We start from the raw sequence: 24,081 nt of genomic DNA on the forward strand, positions 1-24,081 counted from the left end.
TCGAGAACACTGTCCAACCATCTCGTCCTCTGTCGTCCCCTTTTCCTTGTTCCCTCCATCTTTCCCAACATCAGGGTCTTTTCCAGGGAGTCTTCTCTTCTCATGAGGTGGCCAAAGTACTGGAGCCTCAGCTTCAGGATCTGTCCTTCCAGTGAGCACTCAGGGCTGATTTCCTTCAGAATGGATAGGTTTGATCTTCTTGCAGTCCATGGGGCTCTCAAGAGTCTCCTCCAGCACCATAATTCAAAAGCATCCATTCTTTGGCGATCAGCCTTCTTTATGGTCCAGCTCTCACTTCCATACATCACAACTGGGAAAACCATAGCTTTAGTTTCCTTTAATTTTATTTGTGTAGCTGAAGCCATTACAAAACAAGATGCGCGAAACAAAGCAAAATGTACTATTACCCAGTTAAAATTGTGATTAAAACTGGGCATTCTGTCAAATAGAAAATTATTCCACTGAAGAATTTGACTTGTTGTCCCCACAAACTTCCCTCCTTAAAAATGCTGCTCTGGTAAAGAACTTCTGGGAAATGATTTATAACGAGATGAAAAAGATGTTGAAATATACATTTTTTAAAAAACCAGAAGCATTTTTACTTGGTATTACAGGTCAGGCTATTAATAGGCAGGATGTCAAATTGTTTTTATATGCAACAACAGGGGCAAGAGTATTGTTAGCCCAGAAACGGAAGCAAGAAGAAATTCTGACGAAAGAAGAATGGCAGATAAAATTAATGGACTACGCAGAATTGGATAAAATGACAGGAAGGATTCGAAACCTGCAGGACCAGAGATTTACAGAAGACTGGAAGAAGTATATGAACTATTTGAAGAGCAATTGTAATCAACAAATTACGCTAGTAGGACTACAAGAAGTTTTGTAAGGAGAAAAGAATAGAGATATTAGTTATGAGATTTAAATGTAATATATATAAAATGCTGCTCTGAAGGCAAAGCAGGTCGCCTTTTCAGAAGTGTGTCCCTAAGAAAAGTTAGTCAAGTGCCCCATCGGTCTTTCAGCTGATAGTTTTAAATCTTTGGACAAGGCTGCTCTTAGGTCCTCGTAAATGGGTCAGACAAATAAGTAGCTAGGTAAATTTTCAGGCATACCCCCCCCCCCCCCGCCGGACAAGCTCTGTCCCCATACAGAATCCAGCGATGGCGTCCTTCAGCTATAGCAAAATGTATAGGTTGGAATCGCAGAGATGTAGAAACATTTCTCCATTTAAACATTTGTCATGTTTGTTACATAGTAGGGATAAGGAGTCTGAATCGGGACTGATTATTTTGGCGTGTGTTCGCTCTTTTTTATGTAATGAAGTGTAATGAAATAATTAGTAGGGGAAGAATCATATTAATTTATTTTTCCTGTAGACTGTCTCCCTTGCAACTGGCTGCTGGTCTACAAAGATTGCTTCAGGATTTTGGACTGCGTGTTAAAACACATGTTGACAATTGGGCGAGAAGAATGGGCTTGTTCTTATTTTCGTCCTTCTTACCTTCTCCCCCCTCCCCTCTTGACCCTCGAATTCCTGAAAGCACTGAAATACTCAACCGTTGGAGGCTGTGACTAAAAGCTCTGCAACGAACTCGTGTATTTCATAAGAGGGAAGGTGAGAGGTCATGGATCTTGCGGGTGAGATAGGGCAGAAAAAATCCCAGGTCTTTTTCCATTTTGTAAATTTGTTAGTAACAATGAATGGATGCTAATTGGAAATATTACGCAAGCTTGGCAGTTCCAAATGGTTTTGCTTTGACAAGTAAAATAACCTGGCTGAATTGGATAACACTCTAAGGCAAATGGTTCTCAAAGGGTGTGGCAGGATACAGTGTTAGAAACTCACATTTTTTGTTTTCCAATGTATTTCTTATCAATAAAAAACTCAGTGTGGCACAAGTAATCTTTTGTTCTGTAGCTCAGAAAAAATGGCTTGAGCAGCACGGTTCTAGAAATTACCACTTTTGTTCTAGAAATTACCAGTTTTGCCGTTCAGAATTTTCTAGGAAACCCGCATTCCTGGTGTTGTGTTTCTTTTCCCCTCCACTGTCTTTTTGTTATGCTCAGTTATGGGGGGAGAGAAAACCACTTTCACTCTACCCACTCACCACTTCCCACCCCCTTCCCATCCATGTCCTGTAGCTTGTACAGTATATCTAACCGCCAATAGTGTTTTTTTTGGGGGGGAGGGGGATATTGGAGTTATTGGTGAAAGGCCTTAAACCTTGCACCAGTATGCAAATGGAGCATCGGCTACCTTTAAGTTGGCAAACTGCTAATGTTGCTGCTCCAAATCACATTGATACAAAACACTATTACTAGGAAACTACTTTGTGGTTTCTCCCCTCCCCTCCTTTTTTTGGGTTAAAAAAACACTTCCTCATGCTGATTCTTTGCCTGAAAACCACCCACGGAAAACTCTGGAGTTACTCTAGTGGGCATTGTGCCATCCTGCCACCGCTGTTTGCTGAATGCTTTAAAGAGAGAGAGAGAGAGAGAGAGAGGAAATCCCCTTGTGAAATGTCCTTGCTTTTGCTAGGGCCCAAAAGAGGAAAAAATCTATTACTCAGCACGGGTCTGATTCATTCCATTTACAAGGTATGCATTATATCTGTGTCATGATCTGGGATTAGCCTGGAGTGACTAACAGCTGCAGCGTCTCTGTGGACTTAGATCGGAGATCCTCTGCATGTGAAGACAGCAGCTGTTGGTGGAGGCAAAGATTATAGCCTGGGTTGCGTCTATTCCTTTCCCTGTATGGTTTAGTGCAGGGGGGTCAGCAAACTTTTTCAGCAGGGGGCCGGTCCACTGTCCCTCAGACCTTGTGGGGGGCCGGACTATATATTTTTTTGGGGGGGGAGGAATGAATTCCTATGCCCCACAGATAACCCAGACATGCATTTTAAATAAAAGGGCACATTCTACTACTACTACTACTTTATTATTTGTACCCCACCCATCTGGCTGGGTTTCCCCAGCCACTCTGGGCAGCTTCCACAAATAAATTTGCAGAATTTAAGTTTACATCACAGGTAGAATTATTCTTTTGCTTTGGCACTTGAAACTTGTGAGCACAGCTCTGGATATGTAACACTGCATTTTAGTTGGGTTCAGATTTCTCCTTTGTGGTGAAGTCAAGGCTGCTTTGCTTTAAGGTTTCCAGAATCAGGGCTCAATGAAGTATTGCAAGGGAGGGAAGCAAAGTGACTGAGCTGCTCTGGTGCCAGCCAGAATAGCCAGACCAGCTGTAGCCTGAGGTGGAACTGTCTTGCCTGGGAGTGGAGCTGGGAGGGACCTTTTTAGCTACTGCACCACCTCAACCATATTGATGCTTTGCCTATGGAGTGCCTTGCAGTCGAGCAACAAAGGATGCCAGTTGCTGGAGCAGCAGAGACTTTCCATGCTTTATCCCCAAGAAAATCCGTGCCAATTAAAAGGACATAAAGTATTAACATTATTTTTTTTTAATTCAGTGACTAACAATCTTCAGCTACTGACATGAGATTTGTGGCTTTATGTTGCTTAGTCTTATTTGATCAAGGCTTGTTTCCTTCGGTTACTCAACGAGTAAGATTTGCTTCTTGATGTAGTGGCTTAAATACCAGATGTGTGCGTTCTGTATGCTGCATCTCTAACTGGATGATCTGTGAATATGCATTTCAGCATTCTCCATGTAGTCATTTCCCTTATTTCAATATCCTTACAGCAAATCTTTGCTGTAAATGGACGCAAGAATGTCAATTTGCACCAGCCTTCTGTTCCTCACGGTGACCGGCAAGGTGCATCTGGGAAGCCCACAACCAGGATATGAAAGCAATAACCTCCCCAGCTCCCAGTATTTAAGAGATACACTGCTTTTGAGCCAGGAGGTTTTGTTTAATCATCATGGCCAGTAGCTACTGTGCTCCCATGTATGTTTTTGTCTTCTTTTCTCGCCACAAAGTACCTTTGTTGTTTTGTTTTTTAGGAACAGTTTGTTAAGGCTTTCCATATCAAAGAAATACAGACAACAAAAACCCGGAGCATATATACCTATACACTTGGTTACAGCAAACGTAAGACCAAAACAAGCAGACAGCAGAAAATCTCCCGCAAATATACAATACGTAAACACATGAACAAATAAACACTCCGTGAAGCAATAAAAGGAGCTGTCTTTTATGTAATTAACTAGCTAAGCATAACAAGAAGGGAAAATAATTAACTCAGCCAGCCTATAATAATAAAGCAGTACGAGTTGATGGAGGAAGCCAATCACCCTCTTTGACCGAAAAATATTTAATAAAACTAAACCATTTCACATAAGACTTTTTCCCTCCGTGAACTCTTCCTTTCCCTCAATTGACAAGTTTTTACATAAGGGCCACCAACCAAATATGAGAATAGCACTCCCGTATCAAATTTGCTGTTACTAATCTCAAATATTGTGCTACCACTATACAGGCTGCAATTACAAAGGGAAATGATATAATAAAAGTAAAGACGGAAACAAATAAACCAATAAACTCTTATCACCACATAGTTGAGAAGGTTTCCCTCCCTATATGCTAACAGAAGCCGCACTGTCTGCTGAGTGACACTTGGACGCAGCCCCACGTGGATGATGCTTACCAGATTGCCCCTGCCTACGTATTTCACACTCTCACAGAATTCTTCCTTGTCATACTGTTGCTGCCTTTGTATTAATGGATTTTGAAATGAGTTGGTGCAGTTGGCATGCAGAGTCTCTACCAAGAATCGAGGCACACTCATTCATGTTTTGTACAGCATATCAAATTGGCCGCCATGTTTGGTTGAGATTCTCACTCATCAGCTTATGCCAAAAATATAAGAAGCCGTACTCTATAGCTAAAGCCAGCAGGCTTATGCTTTCAAGTCCAAGATTCCATTGTATTTGCTGACATTTATATGATGTCTCCCTTTTGCCATGGATCCAAATATGACATGGAGTTCCCAGGTAGTCAGTCAACAAGGTGCTGGCAAAACGTGGGCTTGCTTACCTTCAGTGTGGCCATTGCTTCATGTTCCTTTAGAGTTTAGGCTGTACCCTTAGACTGACCTAGAACCTAAGGAGAACCCTGCTAGACCAGTCTAGAGGCTGATCTAGTCCAATATCCTGTCCTTATGGTGGCCTATGGGATGCCCATGAGTTAAATACACATTTTTTTAGCCTTCAAGGTGCCACAGGGCCTTGCTTTTGGCCAAAATGCAATGATACTCTTGTTGATCACTCCCACAAAATGACCTTTTTTGCCCCAGTGGTCCCGTCCCACTTTTGTGTAGAGCATTGTGTGAAAACCCAATGTACATGAGCCTGAACAGCAGATTGATATCTGGGAATCATCCTGGGCCTGCGCATGGTGGATTTTGTGTGTCCTATTGATACATTAAGCCTGTAGCATCGTGGTGGAGCAGCATGTTGAGTAGTTGGGAAGCAGAGGGAGGGTACATAAGTCTTAGGCATGTGGAGAAAGGAAGTGGGTATGTTTAGCCTGGAGAAGAGAAGACTGAAAGGTGACATCGTAGCCACCTTCAAATGTCTAAAGGGCTGTCACATGGGAAATGGAGCAAGTTTGTTTTCTGCTGCTCCAGAGGTAGGACCTGAAGCAATGGATTCAAATTACAAGAAAAGGGGTTCCAACTACAGTGGTACCTTGGCTCTCAAACGCCTTGGTACTCAAAACAAGTTGGAACCCGAACACTGCAAACCTGGAAGTAAGTGTTCCAGTTTGCGAACGTTTTTTGGAAGCTGAACATGCTCCGTTTTGAGTGTTACACTTCCAATTTGAGTGCCACATTACCGTTTTGGGTGTTACACTGAAGTCTGTCTATTTTTTTCCATTTTTTTGCGTTTTTGTTACAGCAGTTCAGCTACTGATTGATTGATTGATTGTGTGACTGCAGTACATTGTTTATTGCTTTCATTTTATGGACCAGTGGTCTTGTTAGATAGTAAAATTCATGTTAAGTTGCTGTTTTAGGGGTTGTTTTTAAAAGTCTGGAACGGATTAATCCATTTTGCATTACTTTCTATGGGAAAGCATGCCTTGGTTTTGGAACACTTTGGTTTTGGAATGGACTTCAGGAACAGATTAAGTTTGAGAATTAGGGTACCACTGTACGGAACTTTCTGACGGTAGGAGCAGCTCGACGGTGGAACAGACTTCCTCGGATGGCCATGGGCCCTCCTTCCTTGGAGGTGTCCAAGAAGAGGTTTGATTGCCATCTGTCAGGGATTATTTAGCTGTGATTCCTGCATTGGAGGGGATGGATCTTTGGGTCTCTTCTGACTCTACAATTCTGTTATTCTATTATTCATTTTCTCTTGCTGTGGGGGAGCCATCGGGTAAGAGCTTCATTTGAATCAGGCCTAAATTGCTGCAGACTAGCACAGCTATCTCTCTGGAATTCAAGGAGCAATTGGTAGATGTGAAGAGGAAATGGTTCAGCTCTCTGATCAATTAATCAAATTGAGGCTATTGCACAAGGGAATACAGAGAAGAACTTCATTGACTGATACTTCAGAAACCTGCACATTAGAGGCAGGAGTTAGTGAGTAAGCTTGAACTAATATATTACCCCTTTCCTTCTGCTTGTTCTTATTTGATGTAAAGTGAAATCTATATTAATATATTTAATATCTGCTATGCAGTGTAAGGGTTTGCAGCCTTTGGAGACTTGTGGAGACAATTCTATGAGCAGAATTGCCTTCCTTCCATGCAAGTCTTTGCTTATATGTTTCTATATGCAATACGTTGTCCATTCAGGAAATACGGTAGTTATTATATCTGATGGGTTTATTTAATCTCTCCCCTTCCTTAACCTGCTAGGTTATTAATACTTCAACTGGTGATTTAATGACCAAAATCATTAGGTGTAATTGCATTTTTTTTAAAAAAATGTTGTCAGGCATGTTGTTTTGTTTTTCAAACAAACAAAATAGGATGGAAGCAAGGTACTACTAGGGAGGCAGTGCTGAGGAAAGTTTGGAAAGAAGACAAGTAAAGCAGGGGATATGATAGAGGTGTAAAAAATGATTCACGGGTGTAGAGAAAGCAGATAGGGCATAATTTTCCTCTTCCTCTTATAATACCAGAACTCAGGGCATTCAGCGAAGTTGAATCTAACAGAGCTGCTCTTATTTTCCTACAGCAATGTATTTGACTAGTCAGAAGAACCGGGAAAACTAGCATTGTTTGGAAGAGAAGAATCGCTAATGAAAAAAATAACAGGATTGATGTATAACAGCTGAATCTAGTAAAGGAAATTAGGTGCTAGAACTCTTGCATCATATTTTTAAATACTTGTGTACTAAACCCAAACATTTTGCGGCTTGTGACAGGCCAGGAAAATTATTAGCTCATATGCTGGCAAATTGCTTTTGGAAAGAGTCGGTTCCCCCCGTCAAGAAAAGTACATAATGCACTGGCTATGAGCAATAAAGAAAACTGCGCAATATATGCTGGCATATTAATAACACCCCACAAAGGTGCCACTAGAATAGCCATATTATTTCATAAGCTTTTTATTCTGCTTTTCATGTGGACCTTACAAAGAGGTTTATTGATGGTCATTGTTACAAGAATGTCAAATAGAAAAGACAAATGTTTTTGTTTTTAAACGAAGCCGGTATCTGTTTCTTCTATTCCCTCAGGGCAAAGAGAGCTCTTCAAAAGCTTCTGTGGTGGAAATTGGGGAAGGCAGGAGCCACTCTTAGGAGCTGGGTGATGGCAGCTCACCAGGAGGCTTCTGCTTTTTCTCTGCGCTCCTCAGGGCGAGGTGATTTCTATTTTAAAAAGCAGCCATATTAACAGTTTCTTAGGCTGCCTACACACCATACATTTAAGGTACAGTTAAAGCGCACCCCCCTCAAATTACCCTCAAAGAACTGTAGTTTAGGAGGTGCTGGGAATTATAGATCTGAGGGGTTCCCAAGATCCTTTGAGGACTGTAAAGACATGTATCATGTTTACACATCTTAAATAACATGGCTTAAATATCCCATAATTAAGAGTGGACTGTTGAAGAGCTTATGGAATCAACTCAGCAAAAATAAAGCAATATGTTTATTAAAAATACTTCAAGGTGTTATGGTAAAATCTGGGTGTGAGGCTGCTCTGCCACCCAGCTCGTCGGACTAAGTCCGCGGGTCCCTGCGGAGGAAAATGAGCTCAGCCGGAGACAGGAGCAAGCTGCAGAAGATCCAAGTTTATTGCGCAACAGGTTCAAGGCGAGATTGAACCGTGAGAAAGGGGTGACATGAACTTTTGAAACTTCCCTCCATGTCCCAGAATACAGTGCAAAATACATCCCATTTACATCATGAATACGTTAAGAAGAGGTTGGGTTACACAGGATTAACATATGGAGGAGGGAGGGAGGAATATGCAGAGCTGGAGATATGCGCAGATAAGCACATCCTGAGTACCTGTGATGAGAAGACAATGGTCCATGTACACATATTCTGCCACCTGGCATTGCCCGGAGGAAAGGCTTGGCAGAGTGATTTGACAGGATTAGGGTCTTGACACCTTGCTTGAGGGATTATGGAGGACAGGGGAGGTGTCATGGAGTCCTAGAGAAATTGAGCAAATTGGCACGTTGATTTTCTATGAATTTTATAGATTTTAGTCCCTTTTGACATTGACAATTGGAAATAAATGGATATATTGTAGCGAAGAAGAAGGTGAAGAAGACATGCCCCCCCTCCGTATCAAAGGCTTCTGGCCATGATGGTTTTAAGCTATGGTTACCATGAAGTGTGTGTTTGATATTTTGAAACTCCACTTAATGGAAGTGGGTGAGCATAGTAGGAAATACGAAGGGAAACTTCTAGAAGAGAGCCTTCCTCAACATGGCGCCGTTTGGACGTTGTTGGACTCCAACCCCCTCAGTCCCAGCCAGCATGGGAATTATAGTTCGACAACATCTGAAGGGTGCCAGGTTGGGAAAAGCTGGCCTAGAATCATGGACAGGAATTTGAGTAATACCGACAGTGAAGCTAGAGAAAGAGAGAGGTCATGTGGCGTTTTATTGTCCTCTTTCTCTGAAGCCATGGCTATAAAATGGTGGCAGCCATCTTGGATGTGGCGGAAGGGCCTTCAGCCCGAGAGATGAAATTTCCGCCCTTTCAAAAATTAAGGGCAGAGGGCTAAATGAGGATTGTAGAGAAGCGGGGAGTGAGTTGAGGGCCAGTCCTGGAAAACATTTACGGAGAAGCCTTTTCTCTTCTGCACATACGGAAAGCAACTCATTGAGAGAACGAAGGGTTGAGAAATTTCTTCAGGAATTCCTTCCCGCCCCCAACACAAATCAGTGTGTGATTCTTCCAGTCACATACTGTTAAGAAATAATGTGATGCATATTATTTCTTAACAGTGTGGCACAATGACACATATGTTGTGACAAGACAGAGGGAGAGATTTGTGTCACTGTCAGCTGAAATATGGAAACTTTACAAGAGGCTTGCAGTTCTGAGGAGAAATTGACATAAAATAACACCCCAGTGTCGTTTGACTCATTGAAAAGTCCACACAGTGTGTAATACCATTAGTGATAATTGTTGCTTTTGGGGGGGGGGGGGAGTTGTGGAAGGATTTTATCCTACATCTAAGGAAAAGTATGAGATATTGGAGAGCCTTGGCAAAATGGCGCAAATCTGATTAACCTGCTCTTGTATCTTCAGAATGACATAAAGCTTGAAATCCCTGAAGGATATGCTGGGTTTCTGTGGCATTTAGGAGCACAATAAGCAGAGTCCTAGTATGTTAACATATTAGAATCTGTATGAGGTCCGTCATTAAAAAATGAAAACTTCTTAATTTCAGTTGAAAGATACTTTCTCGGTGATACGTCTTGATACGTTGCCATGGTAAAAAATGATGAAATGGTTACGGACTTCAAACCAGTTTTGGACGATCTATCACCCAGCCCTATTGGATATATGTAGCCACAGTACAAGTATGTGGAAGGAGGTCTTCCACAAACTTATTTGGGAATTAGCTTTATCTCATGGTTTGCCCTGAAGTTGCAGGTTTATGATTTTATAAGGTAACCCTCCGAAAAAGTAGATTGAATGTAGATTGAATGACTCCCAGCTGCTTAAATCTGTTTATTGAAAAGAGACGTTGGCTCTTAAACCATTGCTTTCGACTAACCCCTCTGCCCACCTGCTACACTGCAAGGAACAGCATTTATTGTTTGAAAAGCATTTTTTAGAAGGCAAAGTACTCTATTATTTTTCTGTCTTAGCCCAATGAGATATGGTCACAAGTTCCTGTTTTACTAATCTCCAGTCCTGACCACTACAAATGTAGTTTTACTCTGGTGCAAGTTTGTCAGCCCTTTGCCTGGACAGCTCCTGGCAATTGAGAAGTGTCTTCAAATGACACAGTTTTGAAAACTGCTGGGGTAGTGGCCCACTAGCCAATTAAAATATTATTTATAACTGGCCACTAATATTTGGAGAAGGGGCAGTTCAGAGGCAAAGGAGGAATGGGGATCCCATTTTGACTACAGCAGTTCCTGTTTAATAATAAAAATAATAAAAAAGCATTGAGCCACAGTAAGATGAGAAGTGGATACAGTGATCGTAGCGTTTATTATGGCATCTTCCATCAAGACAGCTGCAGGCGATTAAGGAGGAATGGTGTACCATTCTGATCTGGTCGCTGTGTGCTGGAAATGGGACTGCAGAATTGCTTTCCCTCCATCCCAGGGAATTAACGCTGAATAGTTTGGGTGCCCTTTAAATTGGCCCAGGAGGGAGCCTGGCCGAAGGGAAAGGAAGGAATATAATTGCTCGTTTTCAAATGGCAAATCTAATTTGAACATGTTAATAGTGCTGCGAGTAAATAAACACACGTGGCAAAAGGCATACGGCTCTTGTCACTCTCTCACTCGCTGCTTTCCAGAGCTGTCAGTAGCAAGGGGGCACATGTAGAGGGTTATGTTGTGGTGTGTGTGTGTATAGATATACCTAGGTCATCTCTCAGATATTAGAGTTCTTAAAAGGCATGGATAAAAACAGCTTTAAAGCCAGTGCAACCACTCTCAGTCCTGTGTCCAGAATAAAAATGAGCAAAATAACTGAATAGTTTTCAAGACCTGAGGTTGTGCAAATGATATAAAGGTGGGCTGAAAGTGTTTTGGGGCGGAGAGGGGAATACAGTAGCAGAAAGTTCAAGAGGGAGAGAAATATTTTGATGGTTGGGATGAGAAACATGCAGGACTGTTGCTAGGGGTTTTCTGACTTAAGTTTCTGGACTTTGTGTTTGCTTCAGTCCTGAGAGCTAGAAACCCCACTCAGGTTCTGAGGACGCCAAATCCTATGTTAGTTTGCATTGGGAGATTTGCGCATTGCATTGCCTCAGTGTGGGTCTCCTTTGCTAAAGTGGTGACCATCTGGGAAGTTTATGAAATTCAGGACTGGTTAGCTTCAGCAGCAAAACTGTTGTCAAGTCAGCTTGGCCTTGTAAAGGGTGAGAGAGAAGACTTTGGGAAGCTTTGCCTCCCCTTTCAAAAAACTGTCCCTTGCCTCACAACAGCTTCCTCATTGTCTCCTCATTGTAACCTTTCACTCTTCTTGCTATTAGCTATGTGGTTTTGGTATGCTGTGTCTGTAGTGATACCTTCAAACTTGTTCTGCCTCTCTTGAGGAATGTTACAATTTAAATTCCATAGCAGCTCAGCCATCCCAGGAATTGCAGCTATGCCTTTATTAACGTTTTTCTTAAGGCAGCCTGGCGATCCGCCTTAAGTTTGGTCTGGAAAATCCATGGTGTGCCACAGTCGCTGCCAAAGTGAGAATTCGCATGTGTGTCTTGTTGCATTATTATTTTTTAATACTTTGGAGAAGGTCATCGCTAGCAAGTCTCCTTGTTTGCTCTGCAACCTAATAGTTGGGGGGCGGGTAAGAATGGATGTAGTTGGGAGCAAGTGAGATATGGAGCCTTGCATTTAAATCAGGCATGGGCAAACTCAGCCCTCCAGGTGTTTTGGGACTACAACTCCCATCATCCCTAGCTAACAAGACCAGTGGTCAGGGGTGATGGGAACTGTAGTCCCAAAACATCTGGAGGGCCGAGTTTGCCCATGCCTGATTTAAATTCTGGCCTGGTAGCCATAGCTGAAAAAGCAATTGCATGCTGACATTTGAGCTGGCTACTGGAGAAGAAATGGAGGGCCCATCAGAGAAGTGCAACTGGCTTCTGCAAGAGGGGTGGAGTTACTGGCAGGCTAGTAATTTATCTTTTTTTTTAAATCTTTTATTTTTAAGCAGGACTATGGGGTTCCTGTAAGTTTGTGGGCAGAATATGCAATTTGAATATGCCAACAGTGTTCAAAAGCAGCACTATTTGTGAATGTATTTAAACAAAGAAAACCAGTGTGGTTTATTGGCTAAGAGTGTTGGACCAAGACCTGGAAGGGCAGGGTTCTAATTCCCACTCTGTCATGAAGACCTCAGCCTGACCTACCTCACAGGGTTGTTGTGAGGATAAATTGCAGGGAGGGAGAAGCACACGCACCACCTTGAGCTCCTTGGACGAAAGAAGGGCCCATAAATGTAATAAACTAATAGAATTCAAAAATGTAGTTGTCAATATTTCAGACCTCTCCTCGCAAAAAGATGCTACTTCGGCAGCATCCTTAGCAGCTTCTTCCTAACTTTGTATTTTTCTGTGTTTTCTCTGCCAGGCAGTGGAGCAACAGCTGTGGTGCAAGCAGCCTATTGTAGTCCGAAGAAAGAAAAGGTGGCAATCAAGCGCATCAACCTTGAGAAATGCCAGACCAGCATGGATGAGCTTCTGGTACAAAAATCCCATCCATCTTCTTCCACAATTCATTTTAGGGTCTATAAATCACTGTTGCTCTGTGTTGGCGGAGGAGTGTCCCCCGCTGTGCAGGCAATTTGTTAGACTCTCCGTGGCTGTGCTGGGTTTTTGTGGGGGGGTTTTTGTTTTTGTTTTAAGGAAAAAGTTGAAGACCTCATGACTGTAAGCAACATTTGAAAAAGTGTTAAAATCTTGTGGTTGCTGTCTCTCTCTCTGTGTGTGTAGGTTTCCTGGATTTGTGGGTAGGATTTCACCCTTGGATTGCATAGGAGAAAGCTGTACAATTGCGGGAAACAAAAAGATGGAGGGGGGGACGACTTGATCAGTGGTAGGAAACTATTTTCACGTTGAGGGCTGCTTTCCATCATGAGCAGCCTTGTATTGGCTGTGTGGCATGGGGGTGTGTGGCCAGAGGCAAACACTGGCATGGCTTCGGCCCAGTGTACCTGAAGGAGCGTCTCCACCCCCATCGTTTTGCCCGGACACTGAGGGCCAGCGCCGAGGGCCTTCTGGCGGTTCCCTCACTGCGAGAAGCCAAGTTACAGGGAACCAGGCAGAGGGCCTTCTTGGTAATGGCACCCGCCCTGTGGAACGCCCTCCCACCAGATGTCAAAGAGAAAAATAACTACCAAACGTTTAGAAGACATCTAAAGGCAGCCCTCTTTAGGGAAGCTTTTAATGTTTAATAGACTATTGCATTTTAATATTCTGTTGGAAGCCACCCAGAGTGGCTGGGGAAACCCAGCCAGATGGACGGGGTATAAATAATTATTATTATTATTATTATTATTATTATTATTATTATTATGGCAGTGGATGTGGCTCTTACATCCAGACTAGGTCTGGGCGATACCAGGTTTTCAGCATCACAATATTGGCATACCTTGGTTCTCGAACGTAATCTGTTCCGGAAGTCCATTCGACTTCCGAAACGTTTGAAAACCAAGGCATGGCTTCTGATTGGCGCAGGCAACCCGTATACAAGAGCCGACAGCCACATTGGACGTTTGGCTTCTGAAAAACGTTCAAAAACTGAAACACTTCCGGGTTTTCGGTGTTCGGGAGGCAAAATATATGAGTACCAAGGCCTTTGAGAACCATGGTACGACTGTGTATCACCAGCTAAACATCGCATTATACTGATATATCATGAAGTCTGAAATAAAGATGGAATTATATAGAGGCAAACAGGAGCGCTGGGCGATATCTGGTTTTCAACATTGTGATGTATCACCAGCTAAACATTACAATATACTGATCTTTCACAATGCCTGAAATAATGATGGAGCTATGTAGAGCCATTGGCCAGCTTCACGGTTTTCTCTGCATCATGATTTTTGCATAGTGCACACACGCAAACCATGATTTGCCATATATTTACCGGACAAAAAATTATGAAACTGCTATCATGATATGGACTTCAAACCGGTTTCGGACGATATATAGATATGTTGCCCAGCCTTAATCCTAGCCACGGAAAAGGGTTCTGTGCCCCTACCCCATCTTAGCAAGTAAGGAATATTATCATAATTCAAGGGATACGGGTTAAACCACAGAGCCTAGGACTTGCCGATCAGAAGGTCGGAGGTTCGAATCCCCATGATGGGGTGAGCTCCCGTTGCTCTGTCCCTGCTCCTGCCAACCTAGCAGTTCGAAAGCACGTCCAAGTGCAAGTAGATAAATAGGTACTGCTCTGGCAGGTAGGTAAATGGCATTTCCGTGCGCTGCTTTGGTTCGCCAGAAGCGGCTTAGTCATGCTGGCCACATGACCTGGAAGCTGTACGCGGGCTTCCTCGGCCAATAAAGTGAGACGAACGCCACAACCCCAGAGTCGGTCACGATTGGACCTAATGGTCAGGGGTCCCCATTACCCTTTAAGGACACATTGCTGCCAGGAAAAAGCACTTGAGAGTGTGGAACAGGGCCTGTGAAAGGTTGCAAGACCAAATGGAGGGGCCTGGAGGAACACATTCCTTCCCCCAGACTGTGAAGTGTTTCCTGCACTGCCTCTCAGGGAGTGAGACCACTCAGTTTTGTGGGCTTTAGTTCCACTGCAACTGTGAAGTAAGTTGTTACAGGTCAGATCTGGTTCAGGTGTATACAGGTTTGGGAAGTGATTTGATCCCTTAAAGATGAATTACATTTGCGGTGCCTGTAAAGGGGGGGGGGGATGGCACAATGCCACCGGTGGAGAGGCTGCCGAGAGCAGCTTGCGCGGAGCCACGCCGCCCCCACCCAGCCACCCAAAACCTAGAGACCGAGCCTGTCTGTCTGAATGCCTTTTGCATCCGTTGTACCATTCGGCTCCATCCCCTCCTCTTTAGTCCCTTCCTGCTAAAGTAGTCACACATACTGTTGGAACTTGGGCACTTGCCAGCTCAGGACTCAAAGAACCATTCAGAAAGCTCTGCAGCAGAAAACACAGATAAAACTCCTAATTAAATAATTTAATCTCAAGCTGACCCAGTCCTCCATAACAGCCCCCTATTTCATTGGCTAATGAATGGGGCAGCAATGAATTGCTTCATTTTCTTCTCAAGAGGTCCCAATTAGGTGACCTGATGGGCAGTCGCGCTTTGTTTACCGGGCTTCTCGTTGGGGAAAGGAGCCTCGTGTTTTTCTTCCCCTAGTGACTTAAGCATAACAAACAAAGTTTTAATATTGCATCCGAGCTGCGCCCTGTCAGGATCAGGAAGATGGGAATTTTCCACCTTCAATAGTTTCTTGGGTCTCTTCTCTCAGCCAGCAAGTCCTCTTTCTGATAATAGATGATGGTGGTGAAATAATCAAGACAAACGCAGATTTTAAAAAAGATCTGTCCAGTTTTCTTTCTCCAGCAGTGGCTAGATAGATGCCTCCAAGAAATCCAGATCTGGCAGTCGTGATTGTGCAGAATGGTTGTTGCAGGACTTAGTTTGAGCTGGGGCTAAGCCGGATCCCCAGCACATGTGAACAAAAATTGGTGCCACCATCTTGAGCGTGTGCAGAGTATTTTTATTGTTGAGCAACCAGGCAGCTGTGATGTATTTGGCAAAGAATGGACAAAGTTTCCACACTACTACTTAACTGCTCCTGCTTTTTAGTATTCCCATTTAACAGCCTTCCCCAAAGCCACTTGGTTTGCTGTGAGTGTATTTAAACATATCTCTTCTAAACACACCGCTCTTGCCAGCTGGGCCAGAGAAACTGCCCTGCATGATGGAATGGTTAATTAGCCTCCAGTGTTGTGGGTTTTCCAGGAAACTTTCCTTATTATATTAACGTAATCTGCATTGGAAATTTTGAGTTTTAATTAAAAACAACAACAACATTCTGATGCCCTGTGTTTAGTAAACAATGCTTAAAACTTTGAAACTGCCTAGCTTGCCTAATTTTTACTTGCAGCTGACATCCTTTCATAATTATTAATGAATTTATGGAGTGGAACATTTTCCATGGGAAAATAAAGTGCTGGAAAATTTTCCACTGCAGCATTTAATTGCCTGGCTACACTAATTAAAAATAGTTTGTTTGGAAACGTTTGCATAATTGATTGAGCAATGGATCCTAAAGTTTTTAAAAAACACGCACACAGGTACTACTTAACTACTACAGGTGGTCAGTGCTCTTGATTAAGCACACGAGCCGGAATGATTCTTCTAACGTTGTGCGGACTTCAATTTAACTCGTGTGCAGATTTAAGAAGGTGACTCACTTCGTCACCCAAGGTTTCTTTATTCAAGTGACTGCCCTAATGCATTCTAAAGACTTTTTTTGGAAATCATTGCCTTGAAGAAACACCAACTTAATAGAGCAATCCAGTTAACTCTGGAGAGAGAGAGAGATGAATTGAGAGGGGTCGAATTGGTGCCTCTTCCACAGCCCAGCCATTCTTGCGCACTCTGAGTGCTGCTTTCCTTGCTTATTCTGCTGATCGAGGGGGGAATCCAAGCCCAGTTGCCAGCTTGCAACACATTCCATCCAGTTTCTAGGCAACACAATCCTAGCTTTTGTGCCACATCAAAAGCCCTGGCCTTTCCACCTTGGTGGTGCTAGGGGGTGGGGTGGGGATAGAGCAGAGAATAATGTATTGGGGAGGTCAAATAGACCAAAAGGTGGGGGGTGGGAAACCATAGGCAGATTTTGTGTTGGGGTGCGTTAAGTCTTGTTGTGGGTGGAGGCGCAAAAGCTTTGATCCCCTCCATCTCCCTCCCCAGTCAACTGAGCAGCTAGGGCTCCATTACCATTGCTGGCTGCCCCAAGTTAATGCAACCACAGCAGGCATGGCTCCCTTCAGTTTCGACTTTGCTTGATCTTCTGGCACATTGTACATTTCTCCCTAACTTTCTTAAGAACTCTGCCCCCTTAACTGGGTTTGTTTGGGCTGCACTTCCATCCAGAACTTGTGGGGTGCAAGGAAGGATAGGTAGATAGTTGCAGTTTCTCTCCACTGTTGCAAGGCAGGCGTAGATTTGAAACTATAAAAAATACTTGCTTATAACCAAATTAACTGATGGGTTAGGCCTTGGGGGTGTTGATGGTGCTGCAAGTATGATGCGGAATAGGGGTCTTTTTTTGAAGGGTGAGGTAACGTTAGATAGAAACTGAGTTTGAAAAGGCATCCTCCTTCAAATTGCTTGGAACAGCCTTCCTTAAAAGACCTATATGTCAGCAAGAGTTGTTTGAAAGTGGGACAGGCTACTTCGGAAGGTGGTGGACTTCCAAAACAGGTTGGTTGGCCTTCTCTCCAGGATTCTTTAGCTGTGATTCCTGCGTTGCAAGGGGCTGGAGTAGATGACACTCAGGGTCGCTTCCAACTCTACAGTTCTCAGATTCATCCCAGGGCACTTCAGATCATCCCTGACCATTGGCCATGGTGGCTTGGTCTGATAGAGGAGTTTCAGCCCATAATCCCTGCGGGGGCACCAGGTTGTAAAAGCCTGCCTTGGAATGATAATTTCCACCACCCCCTCAGAAAAGAGCTTGCTGGGCATTTTTGGAAGCACTTAACTTGCCGTTAAAAGTCTCAAAATATACTCGAGGGGCTGCGCGGCCTCCTGTGACCCTCGCACCTTGTTGTCATGTGGCGGTTTGCGACGGCGACGTGTTTATAATTAACAGGCGTGCATTTCTAGATGAATGCCATCTTCATACACAGTGACAGTGTTTTAAATTTAGAAAGCTGGGGCTTGCCCACACCAGGGATTAGCGTGGGGGATTTAGTATGGAAATATGCACGCAGTAACTCAAGGACACCTTGGCTGTTCGGCAGAGCAAGGGAAAAAGGGGAAGAAGAAGAAGAAAAGATCATTGAGGTGTAGGCATGATCTTCCACAAAATGGCAGGGGTGGAGGGAATCGTGGCAAACACTTGTGGAATATAATAGACAGGATGTGAAGCTAGGGACTGCAGGTGGGCAGGCTAGTTGAGTGCACCCCTCTCGCAAGAGTGGCATTCAGGCTGATGTTGGGAATGTGCATAATTCTTGGGAGCCAGAACACAGGAAGCTTCCTTATACTGAATTAAGACTGTTGATCCATCTAGCTCAATATTGTCGACACTGACTGGCAGTGGCTCTCCAGGGTTTCAGGTTGGATCGTGTCCAGTGTCAAAAGAAGAGCTTTTGACTTGTATTTCTAGAGCAGCAGCTCCTCCATCCTGATGACTCATGCTATAAATGAAGGCTCAGGGGCTGGATGCGGCCCAATCACCTTCTCAATCCGGCCCGCGGACGGTCCGGGAATCGGCGTCTTTTACATGAGTAGAATATGTCCTTTTATTTAAAATGCATCTCATAACCCAGAGATGTGGGGCATAGGAATTCGTTCATTTCCCCCCAAAAATATAGTCTGGCCCCCCACAATGTCTAAGGGACAGTGGACTGGCCCCCTGCTGAAAAAGTTTGCTGATGCCTGCTATATAGCAATGGTTCCCCAAAAAGCCAAGCCATGCACCATCTACTTTCGAAAAAGGTTGGTCTCTCTGTGGTAGTTTTTGTTGTGTGAATGGTGCCACCATACCCTCTAGCAAGGCCCAGTGCAAATCTGAGATGTGCATCTTTCAGGCTGCGCCTTTGCATGAGTCGTGGCCTCCCAAAATGGGACGTCCTGGGAAGTTGATGGGTATTAGACCCCCAGTTGGGAACCATTGCCATATAGCAGTGAAATGGCTTTTAAAATGCAATGTTTGATGTGTCTTTGGGGTCTGATATTCAAAGGGAGAAAAACCCTTCTCAATTATTCCCAGGCTCTAGGGTGCACCTGAAGCAGAAGATTGCATCTTTGTAAGGACTGCTGAGATTATGTACTAATGCGTAAAAATAATGGTCCGACTGTTGGTCTCTTTGGGGCGGTGGGGGGGGGGGAGTATTCACCAAATGCTTTCGGATTGCACAGCCTTTCCTATGAAAGAGCTAAAATTCCTAGAAAGAGTTTCTCATCCATGTCTGGCGGACGTGGGTGACTTGTGCATCCCTGAGCACAACAGTAGATTCCATGTTGCTTTTTCATTTTGGAGGAGCTGTTACATCTGGGCCTCTGGAGATGGAAAGGTAGAAACCCCGAGATCCCTTGCGTGCAACTCTGCAGAGAGATTCCTCGGGATTCGAGTCTGCCGAAGCTTATGGCTGAGCAGTCTTAATTACTCTGCGGGTTGATGTCTGCTCTTATTATAGCTCAGCCTCGACATCTGGGCTGGAGGAAAAGCCCCCGCAAGGAAGCGGCGTACTACATTTGCCTCTTCCTTCTGTCCCGAGGAGCAGGTCCTGCCAGAGTGTCTGGGGGGCAGGCAGTAGGACCCAGCAAGCTGCCATATATGAATCAGTATATCAATCCACCTAAATCTGTATTCACTTTATTGATGGCGTCTTTCCAGGCAGGGGCCATTCTCAGCCCTGCTTGGAGATGATGGGGATTGAACCCGGAACCTTTTGTGTGCAAATCAGATTCTCTACTTCTGAGCTGCAGCCCTTCAGATTAGTCAGCCGATGACAGCAATTATATTAGCTGATGGACTGATAGCAATTTTTTTTGCCAGTAAAAACAATAAGCTTTTGTGGTACAGGTGTGGTGTAAAAGGCACGCTCCTGAGAGACCTTCTCGTCCTCTGTTCTGATGCACAAGGTGATGTCTCTTCCAAGATAGTCCTTGCAATCCGAAGCCTTTTAATTGTGCAAATTTTTATTTTAAAGAAAGCTAATGCTCATTTAACCAGGACATCTTTTTCCAGTACAGTCAGACCTTGGGATGAATATGCTTTGGGTTAGGCAAATTTGGGTTGCGCTCAGTGGTGACCCGGAAGTAACGGAGCGCATTACTTTCGGGTTTTGCGCGCGCGCATGCGCAGACCGTCAAAATGGCATCACACGCATGCACAGAGGCGCAGAAACGTGATCCACACAGGCGCACGGACACGGGTTGCGTTCGCTTCGGGATGCGAACGGGGCTCTGGAATGGATCCCGTTCGCATCCTGAGGTACCACTGTATGTCAAAAGTTTTAGGTGGTTTTTTAAAAAAATTAAAATAATCTATTTATCCGATTGATTTTTAAAAGATGAAGTCCTCTAGGTGTTAAGAAGTAAGCTTGAGATTTTGATTATCTGAAGCATTCTGGTTGGTTAAGAAAAGTAAATATAATCCACGATGCAGTGTAGCTCACTAGTGTTTGTGGTAGCTGTGTTCTAGGTCCATTCTAAGAGCGGGAACCCTATCTGCCTTCAAGAGTTGGTTGTTTGAGGAAAGTTGTTTTTGGAGACTCTTGCCTCGCTAGGTTGGCTGTGATAAGTTACAGCCTGAAATAGACGAGGCATCATTCGCACGCTTTTCCGATTCTCGTTGTTTGAGGGGGTCAGAAGAATGGTTAGCTCCGGAGCCAACAATTTCTCCCCCTGACTGCTGCCCTTCTGCTAATAGATGATGGGAATGGTCATCCAGCGACATCTGGGGACCTAAGATTGAGGAAGCCTGCTTTATATGATCCTTGGGACCCTTGCAAGATTTGTAACTTTCATGAGGGGAGACCGAAGGAATTGAGAGCCGTGAAAGCTTTGCCCCGTGTGTTCAGCTCTGTCAGTCTTGCAGAAATAAAGGAAGGCAGCACCCTTTCCATTAATAATTCATATCTTTACTTCTCCATTTTACAGATCTTTTTTTTTTTTTAATCCTCTGCCTTCCATTATTGAATCAGCCTTATTGCAGATGGCTAAGTGCCTCTTCCTTCCTAATAGCCGCAGTACTTCCCCCACTTCTTCTGTCAACTTAGCTGTGATCTTGAAATCTGGAGAAGACTGTCAATTATTCAAGGTTGTTTCATGCATCTCTTCCTTTTCTATCGAGAAGCTTGTGCTGGAGTATGTGGTCATCCCTCCCACCGCAGAAGAAATCAGGCCTGAAAGGAGCAAATAGGTTGTGGGGTGTGCTTGGTTGAGGGGCGCATGCGTGGCACCCACAACAGCCCCTCTGGTTTACAAACATTCCTATGGGCCCAAAAATGTTGGTGACCATGGGATCGTGGGAAGTGGAGTTTGTTAAAGGTGAAGAGATTTGTGTATCTGAAGGCAGCCCTGTTTAGAGAAGCTTTTAGTAGACTATTGTATTTTAATATTCTGTTGAAAGCCGCCCAGAGGGACTGGGGAAACCCAGCCAGATGGGCGGGGTATAAATAGTAAATTATTATTATTAAGTCCCTAGCTGCAGTATATCACCAACTTCTCTGAAAGGAGATTCTGTTGGTACTTGTAGAGCAGATGTCTCACTGGCTGTTCACACAGGCGTCCCCAGCCACTTGACCCTTAGTATAAATCCTTGGTGGAAAATCTGTCTTTGTATATTATTATTTTTATCATTATTTTATCGTATTGGTTTTGTTTTGTAAACAACCTTGCTTGTTTTGTTTTAAATTCTGCTTCTTCTTAGTTCTTAGAACCTCAAAGGAAAATTGAATGGAAACAGTAAAAAGAAAACCAATAGAAGAGAACAATATTGCAAAGAAACCAAGCACCATAGATCGTATATGTTAATAGCAACCTTAGTTCTTGGCAGGCGCTTCTCTTTATGGAGCCAAAATGGCACCACTCTTCCACATGACGGAGGTGTTGGCATATGAGGAGATGGGAAGGCAAGATCTGCAGAAGTATTTACTTAAGGGGGGGGATCTAATGTGGGGGGAGTGGGAAATAGTTGTGCTCATACTGGGATATGAATGAAATGGGGAACTGGAAGGGGGAGATGGGGAAATGCAATGGAGTATTTGGGTAACAGGTCAGCCTCTTGCACAGCAGCACTGTGCACTGCAACACTTCGTTGCAGCCACACACACCCCGCGCAAAACATTTCCAAATGAGCAGAATTTAAATATGCATAATCTCGGCACCATATTTCTAGAATTCTGTCTCTGTTCTTCTCGACTTGCATTCTTCATCCAGATTTCTCCATCTTCAAAGACTCAGATGAATTTTCTCCCTCAGTTTATATAATAGAGTTGCCATACATTTGGAATTTCCCAGACACAGCTGGGATTCGACCACCAGTGTCCGGGTGTATCTCATTTCTTGCGGTTTTGCCAAGAAGCTCAACAGCTTTGCCCCCAAAAGGCTCAACAACTTTTCTGTCTGGATTTTCGCTTTTGAAATATGGCAACCCTACCCTAGGAGTTGGCTCCTATTCTTCTTAATATACTAGTTTTTCTACATCCAGGGATCCTTTTTTAAAACACGGTTGAGCCTTCAGACATGCAGCAGCCTACTTGCAACCTGGAGCACTGGATCAGGGTTTCCCAAACTTGGGCTTCCCAGCTGTTTTGTGGCTACAGTTCCCATCATCCCTGATGACTGGTTTTGCTAGCTAGGGATGCTGGGAGTTGTAGTCCAGGTTTGGAGACAACCCTGCACTGGAGTGTAGCAAGGGCTGTGTCTTGTGTTTTGTGCTGACTCCACAACTCAGCTCTTATGGCCAGTTCCTAACCCCTTCATGTGCTCACCATGACTGGGTTCATCTTACACATGTCTTAAGCACTCTGCCCCCAAACTGGGCACTCCACGCATAGAGCACTCAGCACATGGTTGTTGTTTTTTTTAAAAAAAATAGTAACAGAAGTTTTCTCTTTCTCCCCCACCCCCTTCTTTAGAAAGAAATTCAAGCCATGAGTCAGTGCCATCATCCGAACATCGTATCTTACTATACTTCCTTCGTAGTGAAAGATGAACTCTGGTTAGTGATGAAGCTTCTCAGTGGAGGTGAGTATAAGGTTATTAGGTGTGTCTGTGTGTGCTCTCAGGTTGTTTTGGTTCTAGTCTAGTAAAAGGGACTTTCAAAACATTCAAAGAGGTATTTTTGTTTCTAACACTGAGTAGCAATTTTCACTTTTTAAAAATAAAACATATCCTACCCTTTTTCAAAAAGGCATCTAAATAGAGCTTTAAAAGATAATCTGATAACTTTATTTGTCAGATTGTATTTATTTTAACCTGAGTGATTCCCAAATACAGTTGCTTGGCTCGCATTTAATGGCAAAGCCATAGCTAGGGATGACGATACCTGGTTTTCAACATCGCGATATATCACTAGCTAAACATCATGTTATACTGATATTTCAGACAGGATGGAGCTATGTGGAGGCACTGGCTGGCTTCACGGTTTTTCCTGCATTGTCATTTTTGCATAGCACACAAACACATCATGATTCACAACATATTGCCAGGTCAAAAGTTATGAAACTGATATCACAAGACAGACTTCAAACCGGCTTTGGACGATATATCGACATAACACCCAGCCCTAGTCATAGCTTGGGTATCCTTGAAAGATTCCATCAATGATGTCTCCGAAAATTTTTACACATCACTTGGGAAGACAGGCGAACTAATATCAGTGTACTGGAAGAAGCAAAGATCACCAGTGTTGAAGCAATGATTCGTCAACATCAACTTCATTGGACTGGTCATGTTGTGCAGATGCCAGATGATCGTCTTCCAAAGCAACTACTCTATTCAGAACTTAAAAATGGAAAGCGTAATGCTGGTGGTCAACAAAAAAGGTTTATAGACTCAAGGCAAATCTTAAAAAAAGGTAGTATAAACACCTGCCAACTGGGAAACACTGGCCTTTGAGTGCTCCAATTGGAGCATAGCCTTTACCAAAGGTGTCATGGGCTTTGAAGACACTCAGATTCAGGACAAAAGGAAGAAACATGCTAAGAGGAAGGCACGCTTGGCAAATCCACACCGTGATCAACTCCTGCCTGGAAACCAATGTCCCCACTGTGGAAGGA

The 24,081-nt window shown here is 43.7% G+C and overlaps 1 protein-coding gene across 4 annotated transcripts in view; it reads left to right on the top strand.

Annotated features, from left to right (window-relative positions):
• Positions 1 to 24,081, top strand: part of OXSR1 (oxidative stress responsive kinase 1) — an 85,594-nt gene that overhangs the window by 6,861 nt on the left and 54,652 nt on the right. The window contains exons 1-3 of one of the 4 annotated variants that reach the window (XM_083704162.1): positions 7,676 to 7,782; positions 12,700 to 12,812; positions 22,939 to 23,047. In XM_083704162.1, the coding sequence (XP_083560288.1) occupies positions 7,731 to 7,782; positions 12,700 to 12,812; positions 22,939 to 23,047 (274 nt within the window). In that variant the 5' untranslated portion in view covers positions 7,676 to 7,730. Of the gene's footprint in view, positions 1 to 7,675; positions 7,783 to 8,769; positions 9,021 to 9,839; positions 9,964 to 12,699; positions 12,813 to 22,938; positions 23,048 to 24,081 lie in introns of those variants that run through there. The other 3 variants (XM_083704165.1, XM_083704163.1, XM_083704164.1) reach the window with 3 other exon arrangements.

Source organism: Podarcis gaigeae, assembly GCF_964106915.1.
Source record: "Podarcis gaigeae genome assembly, chromosome: 12".
Classification (NCBI taxonomy): Eukaryota; Metazoa; Chordata; class Lepidosauria; order Squamata; family Lacertidae; genus Podarcis; species Podarcis gaigeae.